The 26,225-nt window shown below is 32.0% G+C and overlaps 1 protein-coding gene across 2 annotated transcripts; it reads right to left on the bottom strand.

The window, feature by feature from the left end:
• Positions 1 to 1,635: 1,635 nt before the first annotated feature.
• Positions 1,636 to 24,990, bottom strand: LOC144843570 (transcriptional coactivator YAP1-like). 2 transcript variants are annotated; one of them, XM_078700405.1, is made up of 5 exons: positions 24,284 to 24,990; positions 11,419 to 11,669; positions 10,660 to 10,823; positions 5,918 to 6,101; positions 1,636 to 4,632 (listed from the first exon to the last, which is right to left on the bottom strand). In XM_078700405.1, exons 1-5 carry the CDS (start codon positions 24,691 to 24,693, stop codon positions 4,385 to 4,387), a joined length of 1,257 nt encoding a protein of 418 aa, XP_078556531.1. In that variant the 5' UTR covers positions 24,694 to 24,990; the 3' UTR covers positions 1,636 to 4,384. The 2 variants fall into 2 exon arrangements, with proteins under 2 accessions (XP_078556531.1, XP_078556532.1); XM_078700406.1 differs by having other exon boundaries at positions 1,637 to 4,632; positions 5,918 to 6,092.
• Between the last annotated feature and the right edge of the window lie 1,235 nt (positions 24,991 to 26,225).

The following is a 26,225-nucleotide window of genomic DNA, read 5'->3' as shown; positions in this document are numbered from 1 at the left end:
AGCTAAAAATAATAAAATCTATTAGGCAATAAACCTAACTGAAAAATTTGTTATTCCCTAAATGAAAAAAAATTGTTAACAAGGGCAAACACAATGAGGAAAAAGGGAAAAAAATGCTATACTGCCAGAGTTGCTATACAAATTAAATCTGAATACACCAAACTACAAGAAAGTAGGTACAGTACTTTGCTTGTACAAATCTAAAATGTTGGAGAAACAACAAATTTATGTAATTATAAATGCTTTTATATTATGATCAAAAATCATCTTGTTAATATGGCTTGTGTAATGTTATAGTATCCACCATGTTGGTTGGTTCTAAATCAGTGGTAGTCCAGTGATGAATACCACATGTTTTTTGCCCTAGGTGAGTTACTCAAGGTCTAAGCAGAGATTAGAAAATGTTGGTGTATAAGCATGGCCAAGACTGGGAATTACAGTAAATGTCGATTCTTAGAAGCTAAAGACAATGTTACTTATGTGTAGATAATCATATTTCTTTATATCATGTGTTGTTTTAAAATAGAAAACTTCATTCAAAAAAGCAATAAAGAAAGAGAAACAAATTTAGTATTGCATTACATGGTTTCTATTGTTCAAAGACACATTATCATATATTCTGAACAGTTTGTTATGCTGGTTAAATAAACTTTACTTTAAATTTTGTTTAACCTGAACTTCCTAACAGGTTGAAATTGATATTTAAAAATCATCAGAAGAACATTACATACAAAAACACCCTTCATGAATTAAGAAGTTGAAAAAGTTTTATTTCTGTATATTAGTTAGTTACATTAGTTTGGATGAAGTTATATTTCCTGATTTTACAGTTTTGAATATATATTAATAAATGCACTGGGAATTAGACGGCTTATCTATGTACCAAAATTATTATTTCAAAATGTCCTGCCATAAATCTAAGTTAAATTTCAGTGAAAATTTCCCTCATTTAACATTGTAAATTATCACCGAAAACATAAAATGAGTAATGCATTAAAGGTCTCTGTATAACTATCCACTAGTATTATATGGAATTATTAAAATAAATATGAATAAGGAAAATGGATTTCTAATCTTTAGGTTTTAGGAGTTAAAACCTTGTCATGTTTTATTGAAACGTTGTTTATTGCCGCGAAGTTGGCTGCGACTTGCAATCATTATTTTAATGATTAATTACTAAATGGTGTTTATATCTTTTAGTGCTTAAACAGACGTATACGTAACGTTAAGTGTGCAACATTGTCATATTTATACTGTTTATTTACGACTAAGCATTAAGTGTTGTTTCGTCACAGAACAGATCAATGTATACATATGTTTAATGATTAATTATAAAAGTTATTTTGTTCGTTATAATAAAACAAGACAAACTCCAAAAAAAGTGTTGCAATTCATCATGATTGAATATTTGTTTTGCTCAATTTTTCTTATATTTTATGTTGTATCAAACACATTAGTTTGTTTGATTTGGGAAGTTGTAATAATCCAATGTACAAACATTTTCAAAATTACTATAAGATATAAGTAATGTTGGAATGAAAATAAAATTAGTAAAAAAAAAATAAAGCATTGAAAATAAAGTAAAAGAAAATAGAGTTAAAATAAATAAATAAATCAAAATGGAATGAGAATAAAGGAATGATAAAGTGTAGTTTGGGAAATAGTGGACATTTTAGTTGAAAATTGTTTGACATTCAACATAGAAGAAATAAAATATAATTTAAAATATGACTTGGGATTAATTATGATTAATTAAAGGGTATAAACCTTTTTGTGGTGGTGCTACAGAACTTTTTTATATTATAACATAGGAATTGCTAATCCGGCAATAATTTCCAATTAAAATAGTATTCATCTAAAGATCATATATTAATATATAAAATGTATGTATATTATTATTTAAACAATCTATTATATTTGGAGAAAAAACAAACATGAAATCACAAGTTAAATCAAATTTGCTGTTGTACTTTAGAATACACAAAGTGAAGATTGTTTATTGCGTTTATCTAATATTTATGCACTACGTAATGACTTCTGGCTCCTCAAAGTTTTATCAGATGCAAAACACTTTAACAAGCATTAAGAATGAGCTGTAGCCAAATTAGCTAAGCTTTCAAAATGCATGCCAGTTTCTTTAGATGGATGTTTAGCCTACATAATATCAAATTTCAAACATGACGCAGTGGACCACTACACTACCCTTGCTAAGCAACACATGCGAAATCAACACACTTCTTCATCTACCTCCTACCAACACTCAATCCATATTTGGTAATCATTCAGTCACCTTTAAGATGTCAGAGTTCAACCAGTTTCCTTCTAGCATGGTCCAGTAATTACAAATCAAGAAGGTGGACATTTCTTACATAGGAAAAGAAGACAGCTAAGTAAAACATAAAAAGCTAACCAACAACCATGTGAATAGTATCAATTACTGTATTAATTTAAATGGGGTTTTGATGCCAATAATACGGTTTTTGTGAAGATGAGGTAGATATATGATGATGATGTAATCAAAGACAAGTTGTGATTGGTTAGTTTGTCGTCAAGAGACATCATCAATTATAGCTGCAAATCAATGTAAAATCATAACATACAACTTTGTTCTTTCAACGTTTAACTTGAGTTTTAAGAAATAATTTAATCAAGTAGGAAATTTTATAATTAATATAGTAGGTAACTATATAGGATGCAAGTGTGATTGGTGTGTATCAAGAGCCAAGAAAAACAAAAAGTTAATCAAATAAACAAAAATTAAAGGTTGATATTATCTTTGAAACTTTCAATGATGGCGTGACCTTTAAGAAGAAGCAAGCTGAAAAAGGTCATATTTTGGAGTAAAATTACAGACAGCAACACCTGGGCAACAAATCACATCATCTACAAGGTAACAGCTGGCAGAGGGAGGAAAACCAATACATCAACTTCACATGAAATCAGACAGTTTCCATAAAAACCAAAAACACTGGCACCTCCAGGCAAGCATTATTAACTGTAAAGTTTAAGAGAGCACATAAACATCAAATAAACTCAAACTTTGTACTTCGACCCAAACACATTGACATATTATTATGAGAAATGCTAAATTAAATGGAAATATTAATATAGAAGTTGCTCTGATTACTATATTTCAATTCCAAACGAAAAATTATTATTAATATTTAAAAAAAAATCATAATAGAATAAAATATGGATTGAAGTAATTTATTATTTGTTATTCCTGTTTATTTATTGCTTCATTTAATAAATAATGTTTAGACCAAAACTGCCAAGATTGTTGTTCAAGGAATGAGTTTTCAAGGTGATGCATAACACTGGATGGAATTGATAATAAGATGAAAATAACAGGCTACATTCAATTCTACTATTTAGATGGAAGGCAATTCAGTACAACTTTAAGCAACTCCAGTTTCTTAAAATTAGTATTATGTAACAATTCTTATATTTTCAAATGCCTTTAAGTTTGAAAAAAATCTTACATTTTGCAGTCCACGCCCATGTGCTTGTGGCATATTTTATAAGTTTGTGTTGACAATTCCATTGTGTGTTGTGCTTGTTTACAAACAGCAATTTGTTCTTGTAAAAAATGCAACTCACATTGAATGGAATAATGAGAGTGCATATAAGTTGCAAGATACAAGTTTTACCCAAGGTTTTGCCAATGATCCAATATAATGTTAAATAAGTAATAGGCATATATGTCACTAAACTAATATTTTTGCATAACTAAGTACATCTACAAATTAATTATTGAGTTAGTACTATTTGTTAATTGTTATTGCTTTTTCAGAGTTACAGACAACAGATCCAGACATAATTGTATAATTCTACACATCAGTCTGGACATTGGAGTCTATTATAATGGCATCAAGGCTATCATTCTTAAAATAATGGCATATTAAAATGGTTATAATTATATAAATTAATTAATATACAGTTTTAAAATGTTACTTGATTCAAATCAGCTTTTTTGTGCTTTGGTGTGGCTCTATTTTCATTCATCCTACTGAATTTATCATCCTGAGGTTTTAGGCAAATAGCTTTTATGATTGGTTAACACCATTTCCAATCTGTATTTTGATACAACAATTTTAATAAAGTACAAACAGTTATGGACAATTTGAATGAACTAAAGATAACATGGGATGTACACCTGATGATGAGACTATAGAATAAATACAACTTCAGCTCACTCAAAGTTATCTTACTTTGCATAGAAAATATATCCACATTAATCCAGTTAATTTAACATTTAAATAAAGAGTATGGAACTCAATTTACAGATTTCAATTCTGGTGTTGAAGATACTAACCAGTAGTTTTTCCCTTATTTCTTATAAAATAGTATATAATACAAAAGTAATTTATTGATTTAGATCACCCTATAACCACGTCAAGATGCTATCCATTTTGCTCGGTAAAAGATCCGCTTCCATGTCAGTCAAAATATCGGAATTGAATGGCTCTGGTAAACTTGGTAAATCATCATTTTCCATATTTATTTGTGTTGCATCCGGTGGCTCCATTGATGTAATGTCTACACTAGTGCCTGGCATAGAGTCTAAGAACTCTGGTGGCATCCTATGCGTATTGTTGTTCACATGTAAATTTGGGTCGGTTTTCTTCTCCACTGTAAAGCAACGGAAATAAAACATGGAAAACGATATGTATCTATGTCTGTTAATTTACTCCTCTTATCTTGTTATTAATGTACAGTAATAGGACATGTAGAGTAAATCGCATATTAACTGTAATTGCATACTCTCTATTTCATATCATGAATACAACTTTCATACAAAAATGAAACATTAAAGGGACAGCAGGCCTATATGTACCACTGAAATAAAACATTACAGTACTGTACCTATGTACAGTAATGTAACAAATAAATTAGTGTTCCCCCAATATTTATCAATTCAAGTAACCAAAGGACAATCAACGTACATAAAATCATGGGTGTCAATTTATTCCAAAAAAAATATGCTCAAAACTGGCTTTCAAAGATTTCTAGTAAATTAATTTTAAAACGATTTGGAATTCTAAAAACCAGAGGATTTTAAAAAATTTGATAATGAAATAAAAAACAAACTCCGATATGGGAGGCAACTTTACTTTATATATTATAATTTAAATTTAAGTTATTGAACATTCTATTTTACATTACTGAATTGAATGAAAAAATAATTTGCAATGTTTATCCTGTCCTGTCATTGCAATTGTTACAACAACAAGCTCAGCTCATTTCTGTCCTCACCATTTCATGAAACTGTATCTTTAATAAGACGCGATCCAAAATTACATTTCTTGCTTTATTTGATACATTAATTGTAGATCTAAGACAATTTTATATATAAGTAAATCGAAACATTAAAGGGCTTTCCATCCAATCAACATTGCATATTAATATAGCTAGCTTTATTCCTACATACTACTTTAAGTTCATTATTTTTAAAAGTATTTTAAAACTTACAATATTAATGGTATTTTGTGACTAATAATATTGAAACTCAGAAAAGCATTAAGAATAGTCAGTATTCTGTGCATTTTATTTTTAAAAAAAACTTTGATTGTGATTTAAAAAAAAATCAATTTCAATTTATTTAAAGGTATATGTTGGATACGAATGATGCTGTGTCTTGCTTTAAAATAAAGAAGCCTATGACACTAACACATTATCATTGTATTTATTTTCTATTTGTCAAGCTGCTGTTTGGCCCATAGCTTACGGAACATCGAGTTAAATGATGGGCATCGCTTGAATGTTTTTTTCACCATGGCAGTGCCATTTGCTACTGCTATTAAAAAAATGGAAGTAGAGAATTCAAACACTATTTAACCAGTTGTAGAAATAAGCCCTTACCTTTTATTTATAAATTTTATTTATTTTTCACATACTTAATGAAGAATATCCTTACCATTATCAGTTTCCATATCATCTAAGTTACTAATTATTCCGTCTGGAGTTCTGGGATGGCTGTAATTGCTCATTCCGCATCCACTGTCTCCGCTCTCTTGCCGGTTGTGTCCAAGGAACGGATCAAGTCCGGTACTACTTACAGTATGTTCATCATCACTAATCTCACGTCGAATCTGGAACTCCTTTGAAGAAAAGGAGATCTATGAACTTTAATCGTTCAACAAACATTATTTTGTGAAGTTATAACATTTTGGACAGTACAATTACAAAAGTTTAATCAACTGTATAAACTGTTCATTTTGTCACCATTTAATTAATAAGCATTTCAAGTACTAAACTAAATAATTTCTACATTCAGACGAGTGGCTCTTTTCATAATATTTAGTTTATCATATTAATAAATTATTAAAATACTAGTATTAGTCATCTTTTATATATGATCTTCAAACTTTATGGTCATGAGAAAAAATTGTTATGGAGTTGAACCCAGAAAAGCTTGGGAATTGACATTAAACAACACATATAAAACACCTGATATAGGCGTCAGGTGAACAGGAACTGACAAGCATAACACACTACAATATACACAATACTTGTTTACTATTTATCTAGAAAGACAGATTAAACAAAGAACAAACAAAGTTTATTGAAGGCACTCATGAGGACATGATTGCTATCTTATCCTAAGTTATATTGCATTGTATTACAGTATACAACAACGCCAGCGATTACTAAGTTTGTTTATCTAGAGTTGTGGGTTTTAATCAACCTGAAATCTATTCTTTGGTCATTCATAAAGAGAAATAATTTCAATTTATTCACGGACAAGTGTTTCAATATTTAAGAAATTATGTTTTTGTTTTTTATTTGTGAAATTCAACACAGCCATAAATTTTAAATTAAAATTTGTCACATATCTTCTAAATTATTCTAATTTTTCTGTTACCAAGATCAACCATAAAATGTTCTTTTAACCGAAGTAAAAATCAAAGGCGCTTATATTGGATGTTAAAAAGATGCGTTTTAAGTTCTTTTTTAAAAATAGCAATAGAAGTTGATTTAGTAAAATGATGAGGGAGAGAATTCCAAAGAGAAGCAGCAGGTTGTATAGTAATAGTAATTTTTAACAAATAATTTCAATGACGTTTCTTTATATATTTTAAAATTTGATTTCCTTTAAGTAAATTATGTTGCATAATATTTTACAGAAAAGTTTTAACACAATCCAAAAACTTTACTTTTACAGTTATTAACATTATTAACATCATCAGTGAGTGATTTGCCCACATACACTAAAGGCATTTCCTTTGTATTTCACCCTCCAGGCTTTATTGCAGGTCCCACTGTGGGAGAATGCAACAATTTGAGAACTAGTACCTTTGACCTTATTTGGTTTTAATCAGCTATTGTTCATGTAATTCATTTAGTGCCTCTAGTAACTTCTAATGTATGGCCGACTTACAAACGCTTAAGTACACTTCAACACACTATAAAACCCATATCTGATCAACTGTGACACCATTATTTAACTATATAACAAAATCTACTTTATTTTTTATATTGTGTTTTATTATATTTCATTCTTTAGTAGCCTATGCATAATTAAACGAACAATAGTAGAGAATTGATCAAGGCACGGTTCAATTCCTGGCCACAAAAACAAGGCAAGGCCAGAAAAAGCTAAGCTTTGTATTCTGTACGATATGCTCTAAATTGCCCACCTAGCGTCAACACGACACAATGCAACTTTTCTTTTCGGAAGCGGTCAGGTGTTATGTAGATCTAATACAGTATATGTAACACTACTAGTATTACAACCGGCAAAACATTACAAATATACGAACATAGATATATGCAAGTCACCATATTGTAGCACTGTTGCTATTTAGTTTGATCAGTTAAAATAGAGAAATTCATAAAAATTAGCAGTTAGATTTCAAAGCAAATTTTAAACTAGGTCAGAATAAAATACAAGCATTAAGATGCAAAGTAGGACTGATACAAAGAATTAAGTAATGGTTACTTTGTAATAAACTGCAAACAACTCTCTAGTGAGGCTTTACATTAATAAGCTAAGATAATTTTTCTCTAGTAAGAACAAATTTCCAATTTAATCTGTTTAGGATCAGAATATTAATGGAGTATCGATTGGTTTATTTTTGAATTTCATCTTTTAGACCAATTCAATATTCTGCATTGATTAATCTAATCAAGAAAGTGAACAAACTATTACAATTGTTCAATTTTAATTACTACATTTACAATCATAAGCGATCGACGCAATTGAGAAATGACAAACATCCTTCAGTAATACACTAACAGTTATTTCAACCAATAAAAAATTATTACAATAATCAATAATAAAATTATTATTGATTGTATTATATATATTTATTATTTTGTTGATAGTCTACTGTATATATTAATGATAGGATATAAAGCAAAGGAATGTTTTTAACAAAATAAAAGCTTTGATAATGTAACAACTTATTGTGTGGATATCTCCACCCCTTTTACAGGCTAGTTTGTCAGTGTAATGTAAACGCCATGTACAAAACTAGAAAGATACGCGCATATCTGATATATATATAATATATACATATATATCAATGTTCTTATTGTTTTTAACGTAACATTAAAGATTCTTTCATGTGTGATGAATCAGCTATTACTTGTAGTACTAGTGTATTCCAAATCAAATGTAGCTGATTTTAAGTTATAGATAATAGTTTGAGTTAATATGTAACACAATTGATATTGCTATCCCAGAAAAATAACGTGTAATATTTTTTATGCATTTTGAGTGAAACCTCATTACACAACGCATATAATTATTTAACAGCTAAATTGAAATGTACCAGTCTATGACCTACATATGAGTGGCGACACAATAAGGAAGTTGTTAATAATTTGGCTCATATTGGTAAAAATTTGATTAAGGCCTATTATCTATTAACAATTCAGCTCTGTTCAAGTGTTGGACAAGGAGTTATAATCACAACATAAAATATAGCTCTAAACAATAAACTTCTTTTTCTATACTAAATCTAGTCTATTCAACTACTGGATGACATGACAAAACTATTGCCATTTTTATCTTGTATAGATACATTTTTATATGTTTACAACTACACAATTTAAAGCAAGTAATTCTTAGAATTTATAAATAAAGAATAACATAAAAATAGTAGTACAGTAAAAATATATTAAACAGAGTTTACATTGAGTGAAGCAAAAATTGTTTTGAGTTGGTATTAATTGATTAAAACAATTTTCTACCAGTACATGAAATTGATCCTAGTTTCATAGACTACTGTATGAAAATTCCAAAACTTTTTCATTAAAAAAACATTTCTAGTGAACACACTTTTTAAATAAATGAATGAATTTTGTTATTGTTTCTTTTGCCTACCTGGATATTGAAGTGTTGCTTCAAAATACCAGACTAAACATTTTGGCAAATTTAAGCCTAATACAGGTCAAATTAGCAATTGAAGTGACGGTACCTCTTGTATGTTAACAACAGTGAAAACTCATGAGGTAGATTTTGCCATACACTTGTGACGTCACAGCAATTTACGGCGACAGCTGTACGGCGAGCGGGCGGTGCGATATCGTAAATCTCGCAATTGTTCTAAAATCATATGTACAACCCTAATATGTTGTTAAAATATAGTTTTCCGTCAAGTTGTCCTTTAAGAGTTGATTATAATTACCATATATCGCGTGCGAATGGTCTCTAGCCTATTGCCAAATATTTCCTCAAAATAATTTCTAACTGAGGGAAGGGAAACAGATTAATTTTACAAGGTAAACACAAACAAAATGAATATCTTGTGAATTATTGTAGTTTATAATAATATTTAAAGCTATTTTAGTCAGCATAACAGTTTATTTGTACAATTTGAGTTTAATATTACCACAGTGTTTAAATTATAAAAACAAACATATCAATATACAAATGATCCTCTTCCCTTTTTTCCAAAAGAAGTTGAATATTTTTTGAGAAGGACCCCAGATATTTAGGCATACAGAATAAATTGACCCAGTATAGATGGTATATGATAACAAACAAGCAAGGCCCAACTAATGCACACAGCAGGTAATAGAGCCAGGTAGTTAGCCTATCAAAACAGCCTCGGCCAGACTTGTATGGCTCCAGCTGAGTCAATGGCTAGGCCTACAATGTGCCTCAAATTTTCTCTGACACAAGAAGTTGAACTTTTCACAAGCGATTTGATGATAAAAGGGTAAAAGAATTAAGCCTGTCTAGAGTAAGTTACCATAGTGAATGATGACTAAATAAAATTTTAATCATACAAACTCTTTTTCCATAACAAGTTTATTTAGGGAATAGAAATAGTGGGAAAGAGAATCAATGATTATTAAAATTAATAAAAAGATTATGACAACAAACATTAAAAAAATAATAAATCATTTACCCCTTTTACACGGCCAGTGAAATATGGGGATAATTTAAGTATGTATACCAGTGTAAACTGAAAAGGTCTTAAGTTAAGTCTTGTAAAGAATAAATTATGAACATGTTTTAAATGTTGAAATATAAATGCTTTGATGTCCTTTTAATAAAATTCTATATTAGAAGTCTACAACATTTTGGAGCATATACAGAACAAATGAATAATATTTGTATTATATGATTCAGAAATTGATGAAAAATAACTGAAATAAAAACAGAAAATATAGTATTTTAGCGCGGGCAAAGAGAAACGCAATTACCTGTTGAAGAATCTGTTGTGTACGTTTTCGTAACCTCTCACGTTCTAATTGAAGTCGTTGTAAGCGCACTTTTTGTTGTCGTTGCTGTGGGGTCAACTGGCCAACTTGTTGTGCTGGTTGATTCGTTGGGGGCTGTGTTAAGTGTGATTGTTGAAGTGCCCTTACTGAAAAATGTACAAATTCAAAAATGTTTGTGATGAAAAACGTAATCATTATATTATTATTATATCAAAATTTATAAAGCGTCAATTCAAAGACCGAGGTACAAAATCAATGGCGCTATGCATGTTAGTGGTCGAAAAAATAAGTTTTAAGCAATTTTTAAAATAAGGCAACAGAAGAGCAATGTTTAATTTGTGCGGGGAGTGAATTCCAGAGTGTGGGTGCTGCAAAAGAAAACGAAAAAAAAAAAAGTCAAATCGATTTTCTCTTTTCTCCAAGCCAACTACTAAAAAATCAGCCAATTCTCACTATATCCGACACTTTGGCGTAATAGGTTTTCAAGAAATTATGATATTCTGAATGTGTTTTTAACATTATTAAGAAAGACATTTTCGACCTATCAAGAAAATTTCAGTATTGAGAAAATGTTCTGTTTTCAAAGATTTTGGTATTTTTATTTATTCATTTAAAACATATTTATCAGGTATTGGGGAGGTGACATTATGTGATTTAACCTCTCATACAAAATCATCTCTGTAGGTCATCATCAATTGCACAGTATACATTCTGGGAAAAACAACAGCCCTCTTTACTCACCAACTCTTGGATCTAGCCAACTGGTTGTTCTTGTTAAGTGGTTGATAAAATAGACTTCGCCATCCCCTGAGCATGCTTGTTCCCATCCTTCTGGCAGATTACCTAAATCTTGCATCTGTGAGTTCTGTTGTAATATGTTGCTACTATTTTGCTGTAATATCATATGTTCATGTTGATTTACACTGGCTTTTAATTGATTTGTCAACATCTTCTTCCGTGGGTCTTCCCATGTTGTTGTATGTGTATTGTGACTGAAAAGAATTAAACGGAGAAGGTTAAAATGGTATGGAGTCTTTAGCACAATAACAAACCATCCTGCCCAAAACAGAAAAATATGGAAACAAATCGTGGAAAGCATAATGTCGGAATGACGGAAAACGTTACGTTAAGGAGGAGAGAGAGAGAGTGTGACTGAAAACTAACAAACATTTTTCTTTGAAAGAAAATACACAGAATGAAACATAAAACTATATTGTAAAGTTAGAGTCCAATGCTAGTCGCATTATTTGTGTCCTTAATTTGCCTCTCCTCACCAAGGTGTAAAAATGGGTACCTGGTAAGATCAAACTGCACTGATTACTAGCTGCAACATATGTTTCCATACATGTTTGTTTGATAACAAATGATTGGGGTAATCATGTGAATTCCCATGTGAAGCGCTAAGAAGATTTGAGTATTAAGCATAATATGGAACGGCGTATTATTAAATATATAAAAAATTGAACAACAAATTCTGAGTAATTTTCAGTCTTAAAAATTGTATACATATATGATAAACCAATTAATTTATGATTATTAGTTTGCATGATAGCAGTTTTTTACTTCTTTCATTATTCAAGGTTAATGAACAAAAGAAGATTACAGTTTTTCAGAAGTGCAATACAAAGTTGTATTAGTTGTTTGATGACAAAACTCAACTGTAACCAGAATAAAACAAACCACAAAACACTACCAGCTAATTATAACCACTAAGCTATTCACTATTATCATTTATTAACCTTTCTATATGTATTTAATATAGTTTTTCTCATATACTATAACTTATAGTAAAGTTCCATTGCATTTTAGTAAGAGAAATAGAGTAGCTAAGAAAGCCATTTCACTGTGCATATCACCTAACTCGTCATGGTGGTGAGTTTATTTTGTGTTCACTGTATCTAAAGCAGACAATTTTTATATGAAAAACTCCCTCACGCCTTATTATGATAGAGGTTATTATGATACATGTACACCTGGATGAAAAAAAAAAACAGTATGTGATGTTAAATACAAAGTGGGTAGGTATCAAAAGCCAAGAAAAGTGGGTTCCAAATATTAGCTGGACGGTGGAATAGCTGCTTAGCTGTCCAGCATTCATGGACTTTATAAGATTACAATTTAGATACGCTGTTTTACTTGTAGTTGTATTCAGTGCTGTGCGTTTCTGTGGTTAGTAAATTTAAGCTACAAACAATACTCATGAGAGTTGTGGAACACCTTTCTGACTTGGAACAATGCTTCAACACAATACATGCAACACAATTGTTTATTGTAAAGTCTCTATTGTTGTTAGAGGAAACTGTATTTGGTGACCTAATAATGAATGTAAATACATTATAAAGGTGTAAAATAGTCCAAATTAGTCATTTTTAATATACTACATTACTACAAACTAATTACTATTTCTATAATTTGTTATAATCCTATAAGTTGTAATGTTAGAATACATAGTTTAAGAAAGTTGTAATCGAGCAAAGGTAGCTGAAACTTGTTGTAAATTTATCAATTTGCCAAAATGTATGTATGATTACAATAAGTTAAAGTTACTTTAAGATTTTAGAATGTTAAAGGAAAATAACTATTATAGACATGAGATGATTGTATAGTTTTATTAAACAATTTTTATAAGCAAGTACATGGAATAAAGGTAAGCAAATTACATATACAAGTACATATACAGAGTATAGTATTACTGTAGTAGGAGCAGATTAAAAATTAAGATGGAATGGGTGAGTACTATAAAGTTGTTAAAGTTAGTTTAAGAATAATTAATTAAACTGGTTAATTAACGAATATACTGTATGTATGAGTCAGTAGATATAGCACGTACTGAAGCAAATCATTTCTACAGCAATTCTGATAAATTATAAATTAAAATACTAAATTTGGAACAAACTGTATTAGATATGTTCAAAACTACACATGACATCAAGAATAATTAATTAGCAAGATGTAGGGGTCAGTAAAGAGTGATAATTCAGTGTTTGCAACAGGTGAAGGCCTTTGGGTTTGTGGGCCAAACTAAAACAAAGAATTGTTTCACTACATTAATTCTGGAGACCTTCATTTTGCTGTACTACTAATCCTGATCAGTGGCTAGGCTATTAATGTAATTCCTTTTGGGTAGGCTGGAATCAGATTAAAATGCCAATAGTGTTGAGGGAAAACTAAAAAAATATGTCTTGTTAATACTGTATACAAATAAAGGTAGTAAAATTCTGTAATAACTTCATTTTGCATTTGTTTAACAAAAAAAACTGTAAGCCCTTTACTTTCTTTAAATTGATTACCAACAACAATTGCCATTGTAATTATGTGTATTTAATATTGCCATTTTCTTGGGAAAGAGTGTACAGTATGTACTTCTCCAGATCATTTTATAACATTTATTTTATTGTACAGTTAACATGTCTTAAAACACTTCTCCAGTTTATCAACCCCTGTATTGTAAAGAGTTTAATGTTCAAACATTGGCATTGTTCAAATATATATTGCAGCATAATTGTATGATCCAAACCATATCCTAAATCTGACATAAATGGTGTGGGTAGAACAAGTGCATGAAGGTTAAAAGAGAAAAGAGCATAAGTAATACTGTATGCTATTATGAGTGATATACTTGACACAACAGAACCAATGCATCATTTTACTTCCTTGTTTATAAAAAGTACAGTATGGTTACCATGACAATGGCAACAAGATCCCTCTTCTGGTATATAGCCAATGATGATGTTCACCTTTTAACTTGCTACTTCTGACTAATACTAACATGACCTAAATTTGACCTAAGCTTTGAGATAGGCATAATAACATTTTAATGATGAAAACTAGGACATACTAGTCTACTTGTAACACACTTTTCAGGTCACTTTTAATGCACAAACTATATTCAACCTTACACATTTTGAGTGTTTCGAAACTAGAGACCAAAGACTCGAGACTCAATACCAAAAGGGAGACTCCACTATACGAAAAAAGGGAGACTTAAATATAAAAAGAAAGGGAGACTTTTAAATATACAAAGAAAGGGAGACTTAAATATACAAAAAAGGAGACTTAAATATACAAAAAAGGAGACTCAACTATACGAAAAGGGGAAAATGAAAGAAACACCTACTGCAAGCAACAAGCAACCATTTTACTGGGTTCGAGAAAATAAACAAATTCTTTAGATAGAAATGGAAAGTTGTAAACAATTGCATTCCTAGGCAGCAGCAGGGTGCATTTTATTAGGAATGTTTATTTCCAACCACCTAATATTAACAGCTACCATGACTAATATTGTGAATATTTACATAGAAGATGGCCTGCTAAAGTGAAGTTTGTCAAAGTCCAAAACTAAAGTAATCCATACTCATTGAGAGGGACATCTAAAAATTCATACTGTATTTTTAGATGGGCTGTCTGTGACCAACTGAAAGACCACAGTTTTGTTCACAAATTAGTCACCTCTAGGCTTCCACAAAATGTACATGTATGTAAAATTAAATCAGTTCAGTATAGTTGGTGATCAAGTCAAATAAGGTAACTTAGAAAAGTTTGGATGTCTATTGGTAATCTTGATCTCTTCTAAGAAATGACTAATTCAGCAATAATGAGACAACCACCACAAATAGTACTGCTGGCAAAGAACCAAGTTAGTTTGCTTTACAACACACTACTTGCATCATTAAAATATTTTATATTTCATTAGTATGGTCAAATGAACTTTAGTAATGAACTAAAATACAGTGTGCAATAGATAATATTATCCGTCTTTGGTGTCCTAGTACAGTAACAGAATCAGGGTTTTAACGCAAGACCATGACATTAGCAAGCTGGCTGTACCACCAAGCTACCAATAGTTGTGTTTATGAAATATCTAAAGCCTAAAGGCTAACGGGAGAAAATTAAAAATGTTTAAAGTTCTTTTTGTCGAGCCCCGCTGTACAATGCTGTCCGAGTGGGATTTAAGCACCCAGAACTTGCTGGGAATTGGGACGGATCCTTAAAACAATCAGACATTTACGAAAAATAAATGGCACCAGATAACAGTTTTACAATTTAACTTTTTGCACAAAAGTAGCATGATTTGCATAGAATTTGCATACATTAAAATCTTTTGTTTATTATATCTGAAAGGTCACTATACAGTCCCAAAGGACCAGTGTGCTGGGTCAACTACAGCCTCTGAAACCTGGCTAAATCCAGACAGACAGCAATTAAACACTCATAAAAGAATGATTAATTACCAATTTCTCTGAAAATTCCATAAATGCACCTAGTGTTAGGGTACTTAAGTATCACTCCTATTTTGTTGAAGTTAGGAGAATAAAATATCTGTAGTACAGTAGGGCTAGCAAGAGAAAATAAGAACAAATATAATGTTTTGAACAATAACATTTTGAATGATTAGTTTACCCAGTGCAAAACCTGGTTATATTGGTGACAATCTAAAGAGGAAATACTTGAAACAAATTATCAGAAAGATTTCCCGCTGGACCTCTCTCTAAAATATCAACACATACTATTCTTTCAACATCAAAAACTGACATGCTAATTGGATAAGTCTATAATTGTGGTAGACTCCAAATATAAGCAAAAGTAGTCTTGCAATACAATCAGGCAAATATTGCAGTCCTCACAAAATATAATATTATGTAAATGAAGAAAGGTTAATAATTTACACTATAAACTGATTAGCTAAACATTTTATCAGACTCTATAAAACTATAACTGTAAGTAACTGATTCAAAGTTTAAAATAAGTAGCAACTGTTTAACCCATTACAGCATGTCAAGTTTTATAACATGCATTTAAATAAATATTCAGTACTGTAAATAATACTGTATTTATATAAAGCTCTGTCTACATTATCAAACTTTATGTGACAAAAAAATGTGATGTGCCCATATATGGACATGATGATGTCATATCACTACCATATTTGGGTATATCACTACCGTATTTGGGCACATCACACTTGTTTTGTCAAACTAGTTTGATAGTGTAGACAGAGCTTTACAGTAGGTTCACTGAATTTAACATTTCAAAGTTAGCAGTGCTGTTAGGTGTTGATAATTAGCCTACACTATTTGATTAAGGACTTTTTTCATTTTCCATGAGTACTTATTTAACAGAGTATAATTTAAACATTGAGTTAGTACTCAATCAACAAGCTTTTTATTAAAAATGACTCAAATTTACACCAATGATTTAATTTTGGTGAATCCAAATAAATGGTATAATCAATTGGTTTGATAAACATAACAAAGAAATGAAATGGGCATCTTTAATTAAACTATACCGATAAATCAGAAATATACACTTTAAAAAAGGACTTCATAGGACCACAGTACATTTCGGCCGTCAGTGATTTCATGCGCTAGTTATGGAACACCCAAATTCATGAAAGACCACAAAGGACAACATTTTTCACGTTCATTTCGGCTGCCAGTGTATGGATGGTGCACCAATAACCAGAAATTGTATATTTTATTATGTACAGAAGGATCTGGCTAAAAAACGGAACATTCACCCAGCCTAGGCCGATATGCGCTAAGTATCTTGAATAATCATGTGGAGATTTTTTTTTTGCGGAGGGCTAGGAGGAAACTATCTTGGCAGATAACCTAATTTTGTGGAGGTATAGGCTTAGGCCAGCTAGGGCAGATGCCTAATGAGCTGCACGTGTCACGCGCTGACCGAGTCCAGGGAATCACCTTTTATAACACAATGTTTTTTACTACTACAGTACATATATATACACTAAATACCAACGATAATTACTGTAGGCCTGCATGTGCTTTTTAAATAAAATGACCAGACTTCCTTCAATGTATTAATTAATTTTTAGGAAAATAGCCAAACACAAGATTACTGTATAAAGAAAACTTGATTTTTTAAACCTGTGCCATTGGATTAATTTACTTTACAATAAGTTGATAAAAATGAGTGGGCGGTTAAAAAGAAGTTTTGTGGTTTAAAGCAAAGCTGGCAGATTAATAAATTATAATAGAATTGTGGTTTTTTTTTTTTAATTAGAATCTATAGGTATATCCTGAATGAGGAATTAGCACATGATCATGGCAATAAATCTTGGATCATTCTCGATCATTCTCACTTTTTAATCTCACTATTTTAAACAAAAAACTTTTGTTTATTTGTATACATATTATTAATACAATTCATTTCAACATTATCGTTTTGTGGTTTAGGGCCTATTTCTGAGAGAAGGAACCAAAGGACCTGTTTCTAATGAAACATTACAAAACGGTTTTACTGTGAGAACAGTTTTGGTAGTTGTTGATAGAAAAGATTGCGTTGTACTTTAACCTCACTTTTTCTACGTGTACAATAAACTTGGTTCGTCAGGTAGCCTTCACTATATGAAATCACTGGATATACTCTCTACTAACACAGTTTGAGGCTATGTTCAGACCCATGGCGTTAAACCGTTTTAGCGTACAACATTACTAGCAAGGTCACATTACAAACCGCAGAGAAAAAAATGAGGTGTTCAGACCAATAGCATACGATTATCGTTACAACGGAAGGAAGTGCGTCATTGTCAACACGTTGTTTCTAGTTGCATATTCATGTCCTCTTACCCACGTGTTTTCATCATTATTTCCACTGTATATAGGCCTAGATCTCAGCCCTACAATTATGACAAAATTTGCCGTAAATAAAACATACATTCTTTATTTAAGAAATATAGTAAAGCCAGATTTCTGCTTCTATTGTTTTTATTTTGTAGTAAAAAACATTTTCCCCAGGCTCTTGTGTTACGAAAATAAAGCAGGCCTCCTAATGATGAAGACAAAATTGATTGTGATTAGTCTATCCAGTCCAGTCGGTTTTAAATAACTCTTAACTTGCTAATAAAAAAGACACAGCTCCCCTTGTTTGTTTACTGAATTTTTTAGGAGTTAGGGGATTTTCAGTATTAAACTTGTCCAGTCTAGTCTGCCTTGTATATGAATGAGTGACTTGATGCCCCACGCTAGTTTTTAGCTTGAATGAAATGCGTGAATGGCTCTAGCTAGGCCTAAATGCGGACGGGATCGTAGTCCCTATGTTTAAATACAAGGTGCATTTATTTACAGTATGTCATTTGTTAGAAAATATAATGGTAATCGGTTGATAGTAGTTTGTAGCCTTTGTAACAGTTGTATTTGTAGTCTAGTTAGGCCTTATTTATTCTGGCCTTTTTGTTGTTGAAATCCATCTCACACATTGACCCCATTTACACTTCATCGACGATTTATTAGCCGGCCCGAAGCCGGCTTTCTTTTTAGCACGCAATGTGTTTACACTTACCCAAAAAGCCGGCCTCGGGCCCCTACTATTGTGTTTACACTTTCTCTCGCGGAAGAGTGCTCGATGATACAATTTCGCTACATTCACGTCATATCCGCTCATGTGCGTCTTAAAAAGTTAATATTATTATTAAGCGTTGTCGATCTCTACACTAGGCCTAGGCCTATCAACTTTATCAAAAAATAATCAAATAACGGTATTTAATATGGATCAAAACAATTGCATTATTGCTTCACGACTAATGTTTGCGTCTCGTTTTCTAAAGAAAAGTAGTAGATCAATACGCCTTTTTCACGAAACGGAAGACATCTTCAATCGATGACAAACAATGCCGTTCAACGAAGCGTAACCAACAGAAATAACATAGCGTTTTCAGCCTATTTTCGGAGGACAAGTTACTTAAAAATTCGTAACTCCTCAACAGACAGTCGTATGGACAAAATTTTTACTGTAAAATGTTCTTTAAAGATTAGCCTATGTAACTGTGTGATTGAAAAAAATTAATATTTTTTTGTTCACTTCTTAAGTCCATCGAAAAAAACACCACAGTTTATAAGCATAGGCGCCGCATGGTGTCCTGAAATCCCCTGAAAACGCTATGTTATTTCTGTTGGTTACGCTTCGTTGCACCGCATTGTTTGTCATCGATTGAAGATGTCTTCGTTTCGTGAAAAAGGCGTATACATCTTCACCAATTTAATTTCAATGAAGAATTTCCGATTCATCAGCAATAAGTTTCGTAAACTTAAAGCTATAGTTGACCCAGAACGTTCATTTTATGACCGCGAGTGTTTACACTATACGAAGTGCCGGCCCGAAGCCCGCAATTGCCGGCCCGAAGCCTACTCTAGACTAGGCTCAAAATTGCGCCGCCTCGGTTGTTCCCAGAGTGTTTACACTTGTGCACTTTTGGCTCGGAGCTGGCCTCGGGCTCGCTAAAAGCTAAAGTGTAAATGGGGTCATTGACGATACAAGATGTCAGCCTAGGTCAAACCTTGTTTCGCGTCATAACAGGAAACGTTCTGATTGGATACACTATAACCGTTGTACGACGCGTTGTACGATAATCCCCAACTGTTCAGACACACATTCTTTTAGAGTCGTACGCTAAAACAGGGCCTGAATGTCAAATGTTAGCCCATTGTCATTTGACCTCATCTCAATGACCCAGGATTGAGTCTAGGTAAAAAACAGACTGTAATTAGTTAGCTACAAATGACTCCACAGAAACTGTTTGATCATGAATCGTTTTTTAAGATTTGTTGTTTTATGTGTCTAGAAAAGAATTTAATTTTAACTCTGAAGGATATCATAAACAAGTTGATGGCACCTTATTTAAAAAGTTTTTATTCACCTTTATAATAGTACTAATCTCCTTAATTCCAAAGCAAATTTAATAAATTATTAAATGTGTTAGTATAACAAAACAAGACAATGTGCAATAAATGCTTATAGGTTTTAGTGTGATCACACAAGAAAAACAATAGCTGATATCATTCAACCTGTTTACTAAATACTAAACTGAATTCTACCAAGCAGAAGCAAGTCTTTCTTCTACTAATGGCACCTGTAAAGGCCATGGTAGCAGGTGGTATTAAGGGACAATACACCTTCTAACTACCCTTCTATCTTGCTCATACATAGTGGTCGAGTTTTAATATAGTTTGCCTTAAATGCTTCATTAGTATGAAACAAACTGACTTGGAAAAACAAGTGCACACTATAATAAGAGTAAATTACAATAGTGTGTTTTAACTGAAGTTATACTAGCATTTTCACCAAGTCAACTGTATTTGAAGACCCCTTCACACACTTGAGGTAAGAACAAAACTCCCCTTTAGCTACTGGTACTGTATCACCTACCGGTAACATCCTTTCGCTATACATCTACACTAAGTGTAAATGTTCTGAGGGTCCCAAATGATCAGCAATTGCTGGATGGATCACCCTCATTAAATATGGTTCAAATAAAATAACAAAAATAAAGTTTTTATCACTATAACCTGCAATGTTACTGTACCCTAACCTATACTTCTTGGCACCTACAGTAAAGTATTATGTAATCTTTACATACTGTACATGCAGTTCCAGTTCTAACCAAATAAACTACAGTAAGCAGGAGAAAATAAATCAAAACAAGCAAATAGGCAAACAAGAATAAAGCCACACAGTTTCCAAAAGATTGCAACTACAGCATTGTCATTTTAGATTGTAATGCAGGCCCTGTTTCTGCTGCCCAATAAATACTGTATATATACGGTATTTTTTTGGTAGCGGAAACGGCGCTCATAAAAAAAATACCGTATTTTGTATACCATATTTTCTCCACCAAATTTGTGGATAAAATACGGTATTTTCAAATTTATAGAGTATTTTCTGTAACCATTTCTGCTGCCAATAAAAATACCGTATTTTTGTTTGCGACATGAGGTCAACATCGTGTGTTTTTTTTCTGTCGCTGTCAGCTGTTTTACACACATGTATAGATATACCTGTATTCGGTGAAAATGTGGAGCGAAGACGTCACAGAATTTACTATAATTATAAATCTGTGTGGGGAGGGAGGGGAAGCTAAAATGTCCGGCCAACTAAAAGGTAATAAAAAGGACAACCACATTTAGACATTTCTAAAAAAATAAAGCAGGAGTATGGAACAATAGACTTGTCTCCAAAGAAAGTACTGTAAACTCAAAGCTGAAGAGCCTGCGAAAGCAGTACAACATTGCAAAAGACAATAACTCGGGGAGGGAACGAATTACTTGTCCCCATTACGATGTTTTCTGTGCTCTCACAACATCTCTATCACTAGGGCTAAGCTGTTGAAATTGAGGCGTAAAACTTCCTTTATTGCGACTTTTAATTATCGACCAAATAAATGAATGGCAATTTGGGTAAAAAGGATGAATTTTAACACGACCACCCAAGAAGTATTGTTAGCAGAAACGGGGTACTAAAACATACGATATAAAAAATACCGTATTTTATACCGTATTTTGAGCAGTTGCAGCAGAAACAGGCCCACAGTCAACTCTCCCAATACCGGACACCTTTGGGCTGGCCAAATATGTTTGATTTTCAGGAAAGTCTGGTATTCGGAATGTGTTTTTAATAGTAAAAATGAATTTGGTACTATTTGGACTTCAAGATAAGTCTGGTATATTGGGAGAGTTTCCGGTTTTCAGAGTGTCCGGTATTGGGAGAGTTGACTGTACTATAAAATGGTATTAGTATATAGTAGAACTATTTGAAAATAAAATGAATTGCAAAAGATTTAAATTGGTTTGCCAATAACCTTTTTTATCAGGTGTGTTTATGTATTTTCATATTTTAATATTATATAATTATCATGACTTACTGTATTACTACTATGAAAATATACCATGTTCAGTAATTAGTTCAAAAAGCCCTTTTGTCTGCTGTTTCTCAATCAAATACATAACTAGGCCTGGTTCAGATTTCCACAATAATGTAATATTTTTTCTTGTTAATAAATGAACTAAACTACATTTTAAAATGCCATTTTCTGTCCAACACAGGAAACTACTAGTACGGATGCATTCATATCCACTCCACTACCATACAGCAGTCATTAAAAAAACATTGGAAAAGAATGAGGCCTTGGAGATGAGGTGCAGAGATAGGTTGAATGTGGCATTTCATGATCCATTTCCTATAATACATTTGTTAAAACTACGTATTTATGAATGATTTAAGGATATTAGCCTTATATGCTACTAAATAACCTGTATTTTATTTTTCTTTAGGAGACCGCCACTCGCATTGTTTTAATACTACTCCTATAGCTAAATTACAATTATTATATTAAAATTATAAGGAGATGATTGTAGTTAGATAATCGGTGGAATTTTAACATGCGTTGCAATTTGTGTACTTTTGCCATTTATTAAACTCTACATTAACAAATGTGTCCTGTTCTTGCAATTTAATTTTTTCACCCATTCATTATTTAAATCTAATCTGCGATTTTTTTGTGGCAAAAACAGGCATGTTTATCATATAAATAATTTCTGTTCTTAAGAGAAAATCAGTTTAATTATAAAGAAACAGGTTTTTCTTGTTAATGTTAAGATTTCAGCAGTTTGATTAGAAAAGGCAAGGTTAAGAAAATTGTGTATTATGACCATGAACTTCGCTTTGAACTCCCTTAGCAATCAGCTATGAAATGAGATCCAGAAATAAAAGAAACTTGCTAAACACATTAATGACAGATAGAAGAATCTTGAGTGTATGTATTACAGTGCTTTAGTCCATCAGATGACATCAATAAAAAGAGGAAATGCGCAGAGGGACAATTTATACTACTGATTGACCACAGATTTTATAGCATTGTTTAGTGGCTGTTTACAGAAAGAAGATTGTGAGTTTGAGAGCTATATGGAAGGCCATACAAGGGACTTCTAATCAGTGGATATAAATCACATGTAAACAACACTAAATGTTGATAGAGAGAACTAAGATTCGAGTCATTAGTCAGACAGTAAAACTATGATACATACAGAAATACACTATATATAGAGCATACTGTAGTAGTAGTGCATCTGAATCATCATTCATTCCAAGGCCTAAAACAATGTCTTGCAAAATAGAATGCCCCCAGTGTAAGTTACTAAGTAATACCACTTCACATAATTCATGGACAGTAAAGGTATTATCTTGTGTAATATATACAGTAGGAATAATTTACATATAGAAAATATGATATAAAAAAAGGGGAATGGCTTAAAATTGTAGATGTCAAAATCATCTTAATATCCTTATAACATTAGTAATTTAATATTTATTTACAGGTAAGTTCATACTACACAATTAACTACAGTACTCATTCTACCTTAATTAGAATTAGATGTACTGTTCCTTTTGCAATTTGGTTTTGGGATGTTAGCAATACTAATAGCTACTAACTAGTCCTACTACTTTTATCCCATCATTTCCCACAAACCCCTCAAATATACTGTACTCATTTTACTACTATTCCTTTTCATTTTGGAGAGTTTGTTTTAGTTTCATACAAGATTGGAAGAGGATATGGCATCACTTAGATAATAAATCTATAGTGTCCTTTCTGGCGCGTCTCCTTTCTTCTGTTTGGTTCTCTCTGCCGCAACATTCCCTCCAACATAATAAGAGCAAGAAAGGACAGTTCAATGGTTCCCTTGATAACTATCATCTTTACTCACGATTGTTTATATTGTCATAATTAAGTATTTTTAGTTTTAATCAATGTTCACAAGTTACTGTTCCAAGTAAAAAATAAAATTTGGTTTTAATTAATATGTAAACTTACTTTAAATAATACCGTTGACCCTGTGGGGTTTTAGCCATCTCCCATCCTTGTGGCATTGGCATATCATCTGCAGTTACATCTAAACTTTGTTCTCGTAAATGCGTATGTTGATCTTGGGTACTACGGTCGATCTCTTGCATTTGAGCAGGTGATGAATGTGCCCGGTTATGTACAACATGCATTCCGATTAAACGAGATGTGTTGTCGGTGCTTGATTCTCGGGAATGAAGTGGTTTCCTATCTGGTTCTTGGTAAAATGATTTTGGTAGATTGCGCATAGTCCATGGAATATTTGGCTGTTTAACTTGATCTAGCTGGCGAGGATTTAACGACTTATTAAATAAATCTTCCAAATCGACATCCGAGTCACCCCTTACATGAACGACATGCTTTGGATCCATGTTGGTCATATTGGACCAACCCTAACGGTGGTACTTTGCGTTGATGACGTCTAATACTAGCTGATGACAGCCGCTAAGCCAGGCCTAGCACTAAAATATAAATCGCCTGTTTTATTACACAATTATAAGCGTTACCTTTGTATTTAACAAACCAGTTATCTTAATTTATATTCAAACAATAAAAACACGCAATGAAATGCATGAATCAATCCTGAATTTTACTGTAAACTATTGTTGAAATTGTTGATGACTTAGCGTCGCGAACAACAATCGCTACACACCAATTGCTACACACCAATAGTACGCTGTTCTGCACTGTAGAGCGGAGGTGTACACTTCAGTAACTACCAATACACACATCTACCTTGTTCCCAAATTTGGGTCAACGACCGACTGGTATCGTGCACTTCCGCCAATAGATATAGATCAAATAAAATAGTTCAAAAAATAAAACACTATGAAACAAATTGTGTACACTTCAATCGTACATATGCACAATCTAATGAATCTGTATACGCGTGTTTAGATGAAAAATAATGCATTACCCACTGCAAGCTGTAAACGTTCAAATATAAAACTTCAGCGGATGAACATTTACCATGAGTTATCCGACTCCACTTAGTTAGTAGTGCGTACTCAGGTACGAAAACTACGTGGGGGTTCTTCAAATGCACTTTCATGCCAAAAGGATACTTTCTACGTCACAGAGTGGTATCGCAAGGTGAAACAAGGGCGGGGCCAGACATTTTGGCGATTGTCATAGTTTATACCATTGTCGTGCCCCAGACATTACAGTAAATTATTTCAGTTCTATCTTGCGATTCGGTTTTAGAATACTCTGTATATCTTTTTTTTTTTAACAAATTCGGAATTTAAATGAAGAGTAATATTTAATAATAATTTTCTAATTTGTAAAATTGGACTCAGGTAGCATACTAAAATAACCACATACATTATAAAACTTAAAAGGCTCTTCTTCCACCGATCTTCGGGAAAATAAAGTAAGTTCTTAGTTCACTCACGCGCATACTTAATTTGTTTACGTACAATACGTATGAAAATCACGCACTTTGAGTATTTTATACTCAACATATATCTTACTAAATGAAAAAATGATTATAGTATCGTGATAATCTTTAATAAAGGTGCATGGTATTAATTTAGTTAATTGTATGTTCTACTAATAGCCAAGTTCACTTTACTTATTCAAGGCTACCCTACCCTGAAAGTCAACAAATATCAGTATACCCAGAAGGCATTGGTACCAAACGCGGGACTACCGTAACTGCACGTAACCATGTGACGATGGACATTTATCTAATTGAGATTAATTATATCCGCTATATAGCTATTACTGATAATACAGGAAACAATCGTCCATTGAACAACTTCCGGCGACTTTACTTACATTCAACGATGATACCTAAATAGTTACGTCATATTTTGGATTTCTTGTGTTTCAAATGTAAAAAAAAAATTAATCCCTGATACCGATAATTATCACAGACGTTGATTGGCCTAAATTAACGATAGGCCTACTA

Source organism: Antedon bifida, chromosome 5 (assembly GCF_963402885.1).
Source record: "Antedon bifida chromosome 5, ecAntBifi1.1, whole genome shotgun sequence".
NCBI classification, from domain to species: Eukaryota; Metazoa; Echinodermata; class Crinoidea; order Comatulida; family Antedonidae; genus Antedon; species Antedon bifida.
Note: the sequence above shows the minus strand (reverse complement) of the source record. Positions and strands in the feature narration are given on the sequence as shown.